At 39.2% G+C, this 13,043-nt stretch overlaps 1 protein-coding gene across 1 annotated transcript in view; it reads right to left on the reverse strand.

Moving 5' to 3' along the window:
• Nucleotides 1-13,043, reverse strand: part of LOC308495676 (ankyrin repeat domain-containing protein 26-like) — a 96,584-nt gene that overhangs the window by 56,661 nt on the left and 26,880 nt on the right. Inside the window, exons 14-15 of the mRNA XM_081080646.1 lie at nucleotides 6,758-6,867; nucleotides 5,420-5,474 (exon numbers count right to left, since the gene is read on the reverse strand). Coding sequence (XP_080936772.1) covers nucleotides 5,420-5,474; nucleotides 6,758-6,867 — 165 coding nt within the window. The remainder of the gene's footprint in view (nucleotides 1-5,419; nucleotides 5,475-6,757; nucleotides 6,868-13,043) is intronic.

Genomic DNA, 13,043 nt, shown 5'->3' on the forward strand with positions numbered 1-13,043 from the left:
GATAGTCTCTCAGCTGTTCCCCATTTTAACTCTCCGTAATTTCTTACGAAGTTGTAGGGAGTTACAAGTAACTCATCTTGAGATAGTTAGGCCTCCGTCAGCTACAAATGTTTCATGGTAATTTGAATTGCTTTCAAGAAGAAATGATTCCCAAGGTTAAGGAGAAATCACATCTCACACTGTGAATGTTTAGTGAGATGATCGCTACATTTTTTCAACAACAAAAAAGTGTCTTAATTCGATAATGCTATCTTGTAATCCTCTCTTTCCACAATATACAAGAACATCCTAAACAGCAATAATAACAACAAATCTGCTGGAATTTCAGTGATACTGAGTTGGGTAGAACTACTTTCCTGTAGATACAATGCTTATTTGGTAAGATGAGGTGAGTGGATGGATGTAGTGTTTTTAAAACATGGCTACAAATTCTTGACATTTCTCCATGAAATTCCCTCCCTTTTAATATGTGCTGGCCTTAGGATGTAACTGGATTCTAGTGCATGGAATAGGGCAGAACTGCTGTGAGAATGCTATGCCTGCGGCAGAAAATGTGATACAGCTTCCATCTGACTTTCTCTCGGGAAGCTCGCCCTGAGAACCCAGCCACCATGTTTTGCAGATGAAGAAGCCCAGGACACACAGCGAGGCCTCCTACAGATGTTCATGCTGAGACGGCCCCAGTGGGCGTCCCCGCGAAAACCCTGCTTCAACTGCTACACGTGTGTGTAACAGCCTTTAGATGATTCTCATTCGCAGCTTCATGGCAACGCAGCTGATGCCAAGTGGAACAGAAATGAGCTGGTCTCACTGAGCTTCACTCAACTGCATCACTGGTGAACAAAACAGATGCTGTTTTGAGCCACTAGCTTTTGAGTTGGTTTCTTGAGCAGCAATGAACAACTGCATTGATAATGATATTCAAAACGGTGTGAGGCCACAAAGAAAAGCAATCTAAAACCTGTAGGAGTGCCTTTCCACCAGGAGGTAGGTGGAACCCGAAAGGATGTGGAGAAGAATGAGAACGACACCCACAAGAGCCTCCAAGAGACGGTTATTGGGGGCTTGCGGGCCCCTAAAGAGGATGGCCACAAAGACTTCTCAGCTAGTGAAGAAAATGAGTCTGAAATCCGGATGAAAGGGGACTCTTGCTGTGAAGTAACCAAGTAACATCCATGAGATACATGAGCTAACGAAAGACTGTGAACTGTAAAGGAACCAGGACTTATTGTGTTCAAATGTGTTTCCCATTTACAGCCTCTCCCACATGCCCTGTTGTCAAATCATGCTAAAATGAAGAAATGGCTTCTGAGTGAAGATCAAATTCGCTGTGCTCCCAGGAAGACATGATCTACGGATGAGGACAAGACTGTAAAGCCTTCCTCAAGACTTCGAAAGAGTTAAAGTGGGGCCTTAAATTCCTGGAAGGCTCTTCGGAGGAAAAGAATTTTAAAGGCATGGTCCTACAACAGCTACAGGAAGCCCAAGAGCTTATCTCAAAACGATGTATGACGGTGGCTTTTCTAATGGCACGAACCCCAATAAACTCTCACGCAACTCCAAGTTTTTAGGATAATCAAGTAGCAAAAAACTACCTTGTTACCTTGGACTAATAAAAACCAAGAGAGTGAAAAATAGAGGAGGCCTGTGGGTCTTAGACATTTGGGTGGAGGAATGATGCTGAGGGAAGAGCTGCAAGCACAGGTCATTTCTTATGAAAAGGACAGAACAAAGAGCTCACAGGGGACAGCAAAGGGCCATGGAGAAGCATTGGCATGATTAGGACTCAGTCCTAATCAAAGAACGGACAGCACACATCAGGCTGTATTTCAGAATTGCTATGGACTAACGTGCTTTCCACTTTCTATTTCTGCAGGGGAAACTTCAGCAGTCGAGCAGAATGTTGGGTGTGTGGGTGGTAGATAACTTGTCTCTTCCTTTCTCATGTTTTCATATTGAAAGGAATTGTCCTCAAGGGGCTTTATCCTAGAAACCAAAACCCAGGCCCTTCATCCCCATTTGCACCAGACTAAGATGGTAAAATCTTAGATTCGAACCTGAGCCTGATGCCATTAAATTGAGACTTGTGGCGAGTATTGTGTAGGGATGAGTGTATTTTCCATGTGGGGGGAACGTAAAGAATTGTGGCCAGTGGACAGATCAAGGTGGTTTTTAAATGTGTCCGTAAATTTTGAAATATTCATTGCATAAAACCACTAGAATATGGGTCAACATTAGTGACTGGCTCCTAATAAACAGAATATGTTGAAAGACATTTCGTGTGAATTCCAAGACTCCTTCACAAAGGGCAACACAGCTCCTGTTGGTTATGTCTCTGAGGATCTGAACCTTGGAATCCAGCCCCGTGTTGTGGGGAGGCTCGGGCCACAATGCGAGCTGGGTGTTCAGGTGTAGGTGTTCCTGCTGTCTCCTCCAGCTAGAGAGCCGACCAACAGTAGGCACCAACTACCGGACACGTTGCTGAGCAAACTTTCAAATGATTCCAGCCTCCAGCCATCGAGCCGCCCCAATTGAAGCTGAGGGGAACGGAGACAGATGGTTCTGGCCACACTCTTCTTAAGTATGGATCTGTGAGTCAAATAACTGTTGTTTATTTCAACTACTCCATTAGAGATTTAAGGAAAAAATAGCCACACCTCCTGGATTAAAAAAAGAGATAATAGGAAACGTAACTGATAAGTTATTAATTACAGATATCTTCTTTTATTGCACTTTGCTGTATTGTGTTTTGCAAGTATGTTTTACAAATTGAAAGCTTTTGACAATCATGCATTCCCCAAGTGTATGAACAGCACTTTTCCGACCCAGTTGGATTATGTTTGGCAGTTTAGCAATGAAGTACTTTTTAATTAAGGTATGTACACTGTCTATTTAGACATAATGTTACCACACACTTAATAGACTACAGACTAGTGTAAAATAAATTTATATGCACAATTCTTGTGATTCACTTCATTGGGTTACTAGTGTATTGCTGTGGTTGGAACCAAATCTGCAATATCTCCGAGGTATGCCTTTAGTCTCCTTTATAGTGTAATCTAAGTAATGTGGAGATTGACTTATTAATGACACACAATGCTAATGAGAAGAAGCAGTGAATACAAGAAAAGCATAAGAAGTATCTCAAGGGTTCCCTTCAACGACAGCTAGGCAGGTAGGCATCTTTAGAAGCTTCCCTCAACGTACAGGATAAGGAAGGCTGGCAAGGAGACATATGATTTCTAGTACGATAGTTGTAAAACTAGAAATAGCCAGTTAATAACCAAAATCAAACCTTTTTCCTGATTTCCATTCCCTAAAATTCTAAAAGAGATAGGCAGCTTTCAATATTTATTCATCAATCTAGTACTCAATCTTCACTTCCTTTTCCTCGGTGAGGAAATAGAGAGCATTATGGAATCATTTTTAATCTCAGTAGTAAAACAATCATAGTGTCCTCTGGCACTATTTAAATACAATCTCTCCTTTACCGTACTTCAAGCTTGTTTGTATGGGAAGGGAAGACCATGTCTTCTGTATCTTATACCAAAATGCTTCTCCGTATCACAAAAAAGGCTTTGACATTTTATAATTCACATCACGAATCTATTATTTCTTTCTGATTGATTAATTACTTCCTGAATTTTAACAGCTGTACTCTTGAAATGTTTTCTTTGGATGGGATGAAATATTTATTCCATTAATTATATATGAAGCTAAAGGTACAACTATGCATCTCAATGTGTTTCTGAGAATGTAGGATCTATGCCAAGAACAAGATTGGCACCAGTGTTTCAGAAAAGAACCGGGTCAAACAGAATCTACTTTTCAATTGCAAGATGATGGATTAGAGAGATTTCTAAAGAGGAAAGCAGATGGTCCTGGTTTCATCTTCTCCTTCCTAGACAGTGAAATCTATGGAAGAGGCTATGGATTAGGAGATAGACAAAATGAAGAAAGTTGTCACCAAGTGTCAGATCCTATTACCGACATTTGATGGAAATGGGAGGGAAAGGGAGGCACTGGGTTAAAGATTAATGTTTTGAATGAAGAAAACAAAAGGAATGAGTCGACTTTGTAAGCCTAATATCCCATCATGTCATAAGGTCACCAAGGTCTGCAGGCCACAGTCTCCATCCAGAAGCAAAACATCTCCACAGAAGTGGAATTAAAGATATTCCCCTACATTGACATTTTATTATTCCATAAGGCATCTGGTAATATGCAAGATGACTGGGGAAGCGTTCTCATAACATTTGATTTGGTAATGGCGTAAGGACAGATCTATAGATCAATGAATCAAAATTAAGGATCCGGAAATTAACCTCATATGTAGAGCCGAGTGATTTTTGACAAGGGTGCTAAAAAATCCAATTGGAGGTGAATAGTCTTTTGAGCAAATGATACTGGATCAACTGGATATCCACATGCAAAAGAAAAAATTAGAGCTCTACATCATACCAGATATAAAAATTATCTCAAAATGTAAAAGCTAAAATTATAAAAGCTTAGAAGAAAGCATAGTTATACGTCTTCATGAAAGAGTTCGTAATTGAGTGTTTAAAAAAATAGATTAACTGGACTCCATTAAAATAAAATGCTTCTGTGCTTTAAAGGATACCATTGAAAGACTAAAAAGGCAAGCTAATGAAAGGGAGAAATATTTGAAAATCCTATATCTGATAAGCGATTTGTATCCAGGATATATAAAGAACTCTTACAATTCAACAAGAAAGAGACAGTGCAATTTTAAAAGGGCGAAGGAATTGAAACAACAGTTTTTCAAAGAAGTTATACAAATGGATAATAAGCATGGGAAAAGATTGCTCAGCATCATTAGTCATCAGAAAAAACTACATCAAAACCACAATATGGAGCAGAGAGTTCACTAGTGGTTCCCTAGGGCTAGGAAGAGTGGGAAGGGCAGACTGGCACACGGTGAAGGCTAACAGTACACAGATACTTTCCAGGGTGATGAAAATGGTGTAAAACTGATTGTGATGATGACTGCATAAAGCTTTGAATACACTAAAAGCCACTGCACTGCATACTTTAAATGATGGAACTGCATGCTATGTTCATTACATCTCAATGAAGATTGGAGCCAGTGCTTTGGGGTCATGCAACGGTGTCCTTCTTGGCTTTAGATCACTAGCCAGGGTTGAGACATAGGAGAGGTAACAGTATGCCCTTTTATAGAAAAATGATATAGAAAATAAGCTATCTTTTTCACTGCTTGAGTCTGTAAAATTAAGAGAGAAATCAATATTGTACTGCTCAAAGCATTGAGTGGTTTCTATTTCCCCAAATTAAGTGATTTCTGGGTCCCAAACGGATTACAAAGTACCTTCTGTTTTAACCTAGCCATCTGAATATCCATTTCAGATTGATTGGGTTCTAAATCTCCAAGGAAACTAACCTCTCCATTTTGACTGTCATGTAGCATCCTTGTATTCTGAAAGAGGGTCTTCAGTCTGCAGAATTGTAGAAAACGAGTAAGTCAAATTCTTTAAGAGTAAATGTTTAGTAATTATTTAAAGAGATGATATGTCTATCATACAAAATAAACAAATCTATAAATTATGATCCTCTCCTATTTGTTCCAGTATAAGAGTTTGAAAGCATACTAATAAAATTATAACCTTAGGTAAGTAACATAAAACAATTGTGATACATATGATACAGACTTCATATTGTAACAATGTAAGGTTCTTATAATTAAAGTATTATTAATATCCACTTAAGATTGTTAGTATCAAACATATTAAATATCAGCTATAAACCAGAGATTAGTATCCTAGGTGAAGAAGAAAAGTATAATATATGTGGATGTTTTGAAAAGACACCAAAATACCATTCGGTGCCTACTGACCGCAGTCTGCCAGAAGAAAAGAAAGTAGGTACCAACAAGAGATCATTCAAAATAGAAAGAGAAACCGGAAAGAAAAATCTGAAGTCTGAGTGGAGGGGAAAGGAAAGGGGCAGGGCTTTAGAAGAAAGGAAATTGGAGAGATAATGTGTCACAGTCTCTTCGAGTCTGTTTTACGAAGAGATCTTTGCTAGCACAAAGTTAACAAAATGAGAAGAATACAAAACAATGCAGAGAAAGACAGTGACATGGGAGAAAAAACACTGAGGAGAATCAGAGAAAAAACTTCATTCAGTAAGCAGCAAGTAAACAGAAAGCAAGCCACGTGCGGGATTCCCAGACGTTGGGAAAGATTCCATTATTATCTGAGTGAGATGATTACTCATCTCATTCTTTTTTAAGTTATACATATGGTTTGGTATGTATGACATATTTTATAACTGACAAAAAAGTAGAAAGAACATAGAAGCCAAATCAATAACAATTCTGATGTTGTTAAACAATACCACAGATAGGTTTTTAGACATTAAACTGTTAGAATGCTGAAGGGAAGAACACTACAAAAAGAAGGAAAGATTACCAAAGAGAGCACAGACATCCTGCAGAAATAAAGATTCAATGGAGACCAGGAAGAGTGCAGTTGACAGTATATGCAAAAGACACGGTCACTATAGTTTTAGGAATCATTCAAGAGTAGGTATAATATTTTGGCATTCACACAAGTTTGACTATGCTGTGAGTTTCTGATGTAAATTCGTAAGTAGGATAACTTGTTTAATTATGAAAATTACAGGTATGAAATACATTTGTACTTAGGTTTTCATAAAGTAAGAATTATAATTAAATAGTAATTAATGGTTGACATGATCTGAAATATTAAAACCTTACCTGGTAACCTCGGTCTCTAATTCATCATTTTTCTTCTTTTGTTGATTCAAATTATATTGCAGAGATTCTAACTTCTCATAGTACTTTAATTGTTCCTTTTCATCCTCAGACTTTGAAAAACATTTTTAAAGAAAGTTAATTTTAAAATTCTAGAGACTCACTCTTCTTTCTTTAAAACATTATTCCTCATGAGTTCATGAGGAATATATGTAGACAGGTGTATAAAATGTAGTTTATAAACCTGATGCCAGTAAGGGCAGATTTCAAAAACAATGACTTTTCTTAAAACAGCTGAAATTGATTTTACAGTGTCATCATTGGTTTCCTGGAATTTAAATTGCCAAACTTTCTTAAAAACAGACGTTTTTACATGTAAAACTACTAAGTGTTAAAGACCTGATTTAAATAGTGGCTCTATTTACATTTCAGTTTGTAGAAATGCCTCCAGAGACATTTTCATCAACAGTTCAAAATTTTACAGGGCTTATGGAATCACATTTTTCTACGATAATCTTTGAAAACTTCCCGTGCAGTCCACCTTACATTATTGTGATAATCTGATATGAGCATCAGAGGAAGACACTCATTCTCTGTTAAGCGTTCTTCCATAGGTTTCAATTTCTGCTTTTCTAGTAAATATTTTTCTCTTTAACTAAAGTTTATCTTCTCTATATTATATAAACACATAACTTTTTCTTGATTCCTGTAACTTTTTCTGTCATCTTGTTTTTCTCCTTGGACTCTAACCCTCTTTAATGTGTGGTCTCATCCCCAGGTCCATATTTTCGCCACTTATTCTCTTCTTTTACATGAGAGCCTGACTTTCTGTCCTTATAATTGCGCGAAAACATTTTTCAGGGTCATCTCTTTTAGTCCTTGTCCTGCTTTACTTCTCAGCAGCAACTGATAAGGATGCCCACACCCTTTCTATAGTCTTCCTAGCCCAACTCATCTCTGAACAGCAGTCCTGGTGGTCAGGCCTTGACCCTTTTCTATTCCTCTTTTTAAATGCTCTCAGTTCCTTACATCCCAGTGCTTCAAACCACATTCCCTCATCTACAGTGGCAGCCTTGACCCCTTTACTGAGGTCATCTGTACTTTCCTTTTTCCCCTGGAGCTCCTCATAGACAGTGTCCCTCAACCACACACTCATACACCATGACTTGCTGTGGATCAGCTCATCTGGTACATTTCATGGGGATTCTTATCACTGTGACTGTGAACATAGCGTTATTTTCAGTTCTTGGCAGCTCCTCACCCTTAGGATGTTGACCAGCATACTTTGTCCTATTTTTCTCTCAGAATGCATAAGTTTTTTCATAAGGTTCACATTATCTACTATTCGCCTTTCCATTTTTGTTTGCTCTATTGAATAACTTCCTATTCCTTGGGACCTGACCTGACCTATGGAAGTGTTCTGAAATTCCTTTCGCAAGTACACTCCACCATCTTGTTTGACAGCTTAAGTCAGTTGGAGCTATCCTTTCTTCCCAGTCCAGATGCTTCCTCTCACATTGTGTGAATCAAATGTCTTACTCCAGGTACTCTCTCACCTGGGGGGCTATTGATCGAATTCGTTGAAACCTGTCGTAATTAAACTTTTGATTTACAGGGTAGACCTTATGGTGGCTGATAATTTTGTTGAGATCCTAATTACTTCCCCTAGGAACCTATCGTCCCTCATTATTTTGGTATAAGCTTAATCAGTTTTGGGTGTTTTTACAAATTTTTCAATTTTTTGACATTCAATATTATTTTATATTAATTTTAGGTGTACAGCATAGTGGTTAGAATTTAAGTAATTTAACAAAGTGATTCCCCTGACTCATCCAGTACCCACCTGGCACTATACATAGTTATTGTCATAGTATTAACTATATTCCCCATGCTTTACATTACATCCCCGTGACTATTTAGTAACTACCAATTTGTACTTTTTAACCCCTTCACCTTTTCCACCCTGCTCCTAACTCCTCTCCCACCTATCACCCTAAATTACCTAGTACTCATCTGATGCCATGTGTTGTTATTGCAATATCATTAATACATGCCTTATACTAAACCCTGGATCCCCATGACTACTTTGTAACGACCAATTTGTACTTTTTAATCTCTCCCCTTTTAACCCCCAGCTGGCAACCAACAAAATGTCCTTTGTATGTATGAACTTTTTTCTGTTTGTTTGTTCTCTTCTTCAATTCCACTTAGAAGCACAATCACAGTGCATCTTTCTCGGTCTGACACACTCCACTCAGCACTGTACCCTCCAGGTCCATCCACACTGCCACAGATGGCCAGAGCCCATTTCCTTCTGTGGCCAAGCAATATTCCATTGCATACATGTATCATCTCTTCTTTATCCATTCATCCATTGATAGGCTGCATGCACATCTTGGCCATTGTAAAGAATCCTGCAGTGAACATATTGATGTACACATCGCCTCGAATTGGCATTTTTCGGTTTCTTTGGATAAATTCTCTGAAGTGGGATATCTGGGTCATTCTTCAACTCTTGTGATAGCCTTTGTTTAAAAGTCTATATTGTGTGATACAAGTATTGCTCCCACAGCTTTTTAAATTTTATTTTGTTTTCATGAAATATCCCTTTAATTTCAGTCTCTGTGTCTTTTGATCTGAAGCAAGTCTGTTGTAGGGAGCATATGTAAGGATCTTATTTTCTTATCCTTTCAGCCACCCTGTGTTTTGATTGGAGAATTTAATCTATTTACACATAAAGTAATTGTGCATAGATATGTAGTTACTGCTATTTTATGATTGATATTTTTGTTCTTCCTTTTTTGTTCCTTTTAAAGAAGTCCCTCTAATATTCCTTGTAATACTGGTTTGGTACTGATGAACTCCTTCAGTCTTTTTTTTTTTTTTTCCTCCAGAAAGCTCTTGATCTGTCCTATGATACTAAATTATAGCTTTGCTGGGTAAAGAAATCTTAGTTGTAGGCATGTCTTTCATCACTTTGAATATTTTGTGCCAATCCCTTCTGGCCTAAAAAGTTGCTCTTGAGAAATCACCTGCTAGTCTTATGGGTGCTCCTTTACAGGTTACTAACCGCTTTTTTCTTGCTGTTTTAAAAAGTCTTTATTTGCCTATAAACTTTGGCATTTTAATTATGACGTATCTTGGTATGGGCCTGTTTGGGCTCATCTTCTTTGAAATTCTGGGCTTATATGTCCATTTCCTTTACCAAGTTAGGGAAGTTCTCAGTCATTATCAAGTACATTTCGAATTCCTTCATTTCTTCTTCTCGTAGTACCCCATATGATAATGTTGGTATGCTTGACATTCTCAGAGGTCCCTTAAACTGTCCTCATATTTTGGATTCTTTTTGCTGTTCTGACTGGGTATTCTCTGCTACCGTATCTTCTAAATCACTCATTCGATTCTCTGCTTCATCTAGTCAGTTTTCATTCCCTCTAAGACATTCGCTTTTTCAGTTATTTTATTCTTTACTTATGACTGGTTCATTTTTATGTTTTCTGTCTTCATTTTTATGTTTCCTATGTCTTAGTGGAAGTTCTTCTTGAGGTCCCTGAGCATCCTAATAACCAGTGTTTTGAACTCTGCATCTGATGGATTGCTTGTCTCTATCTTGCTCAGTATTTTTCTGGAGGTTTCTTCTGTTCTTTTAGTTGGCATGTTTCTTTGACTCCCCATGTTGGCTCCCTCCTTCTGAATGTTTCTGTGTATGAGGTAGGACTGCTGTGTCTCCCAGGCCTATTTGAGTGGCCTTATACAGTAGGTGTCCTGTGGGGCCGTGTGGCACAGCCTCCTTGTTACCCAGAGCCGGGGGCGGCAGCTCTGCCCCTTGTGTGAGTTCTCTGTGCTCTCCTGTTGTAGTGCAGCCTTGGCTGCTGTTTGCATGCCAATGGGAGGTATTGATCGTCAGACTGTGTGGTTGTGAGGACTGACCATGACTACAGTGGAGGAGCTGTTTTGTAGGGGCTGCCCCTATAGAGCAGGATTTGCTTTAGCAGGGCACTGGTGTCTGCCCTGTGTACACTTTGGTTGTGTCTTTCTGGGAGGCACCAGAGCGGTGATGCTCCTGCTCTGTCCAAAGATGGCCACCAGGTATGTCAGCCCTAGGGACTCCTAGAAGTGGCCCGGCCACAGGCCTAGTTCAGCCGCAGCCTGTGTCCTGCAGAGGGCCACCTAGCTTGACCACAAAGCAGGATGCAGATGGCTGCCACCTGCACCGGCTTTGGAGGTGCCTCAAGAGTTCCAGTTATGAACCATAGCCAGCTTCCATTAGTGCCATCTTGGGTCTACACAGCAAGAAGTAAAGGACAGCTGAGGCCACATAACGCTTGTTTAGGTTTTGTGAACCTTTGAGAGATTTTAGGCAAGTCTGCAGCATGAGCCAAGACAGGATGTTTTTTTTTTTGGAAAAGTCACTGGAAGAAGCTTGGGTTGGCTCTCAAGTTAGGTGGGGCAGGTTCTCAGGGAATCACCAGGGTGGGTGGACAGTGTTAGCCAGGTTGATGTAGACTCAAGAGATGGAGGCCATCTATGTCTCACACTGCAGCAGGTGATGGATCAGTACAGAAACAATGGATTCCACAAGCACCTCTGTGTGGGAAGAAGCTCCCCTCCAGCCATCACCCTAAAGGCAAAAAGCTTAGTTCCTCCCCTTATATCCCTGAACTACTGCCCAGTGTTAGAGTTCAGGGCAAATGAATCTGTCAGTTAGTAAGCCCATTCCAAGCCCTATAAAAGAATCAACTGGGACTCTAGCCACCCTTTTCATCTCACCCAACCAGAATGACCAGTGGTTTCCACAGCCAGAAGCTATGGGGACATCTCTCTCTAGCATTGGAATCCTGGGCTAGGATGCCTGGTGTGGAGCTGGGACATCTCACACCCCTAGTGGACCTCGACAAGCAAGATATCCCTCTAGACTTCTGACAGTCGCACAAGGGTCTGGCATCAGCTCGTTCTGTTTTTCTGCTCCTCCTACCAGTCTCGAGGTGACTTCTTCTGTATGTCCCTAGAGGTAGGACGACTTTGGTTGAGCTAGACTTCAGGTGATGCTCAGTGATGATTGTTCTGTAGTTTAGTTGTAATTTTGATGTGGTCGTGAGAGGAGGCAAGCATGGCATTTACCTACTCTGCTATCTTGACCACAAATCCCCAATTTTTCAATTTTTGATACCTTAATATAATAGATTTCTCTATAAAGCTGTGATGTGACAACTCATGGAACTCACATTCATGTAAGACTCCTTATCAACACATTATCATGTCACTCATATGAAAAGTATGTTAGCAACATAATGTGACTTAATTGACAAGAAGTCTAGACAAAAATTTTTTTTCAAAGTTTCTTTGGCCACAAGAAGGACCATCAGAACAATCTTCTGTTTCCCTTGATGGGCATGACTGTCTAATGAAATTGCTTAGACCTGGCTACTGTGACTGAAAGACACCAGCTGGAAGGTACATCTATGTCATTGGTCCACCTCAGGGGTCACAATGCGATCTTATGATGAGAAATCCTAGGGAGCCTCTCCTACAGAGGACAGGAGGATGGCAGAGGAATGTTGCTCTGCTTAGGAAAGATAGTGACACGTTTTTCACTGTCCATCAGGAAATTGTCATCCTGGATGACACATCAATCTTTTCTGACATCGAACTGTTCAATCTTTAAAAGCGTATGATTAACTCAAGTGAGTGGAAAAAGATTGGTTTCTAAACTTGCAAAGCTAGAAGCACTATGTTACTATGTAAGGACTTGATTGGGCATTCATTTCTACTTTTACACTGGCATCTCTTTTCTTTTTCAAAATCCAACAAGGAGAAAAGTATATTCTTTACAGGAAACATTTGCCTAATGACCCAGTATTCGTTAATGATGAAGAAAACAAATTAGAACATTAAAAGTAATTCATTCTCCAAATCTCACTAAAGGGTTTAGATTTCAAGGGAAATTTAGAATTCTGGATCAAATCATTACTCAAATGCCTGGACTCAAACAGATATTTGTAGTCCGATGTTTGTGGCAGCATAAATAGCAATAGCCAACAGTTGGAAAAACCCAAATGTTGGACAAACGAAAGGATAATTGAAACATGGTGTATGTCAAATGTTGCCTTTAGACTATCACAATCTTTTTCTATAAAAATCTTACTACAAAAATCATTAATTTTATGAACTGAGATTTCTTTCTCTGTGGAGAGGAATTACGTTACTCCCAGCAAGTAGTATCAACATGAATACAGTACTTTTATTAATGAGACTGTTCTTATTGTCTAAAATAGCCTTATATGGTACT

The sequence above is a fragment of the Rhinolophus hipposideros genome, assembly GCF_964194185.1.
Source record: "Rhinolophus hipposideros genome assembly, contig: HAP1_SCAFFOLD_95, whole genome shotgun sequence".
Lineage (NCBI taxonomy): Eukaryota > Metazoa > Chordata > Mammalia > Chiroptera > Rhinolophidae > Rhinolophus > Rhinolophus hipposideros.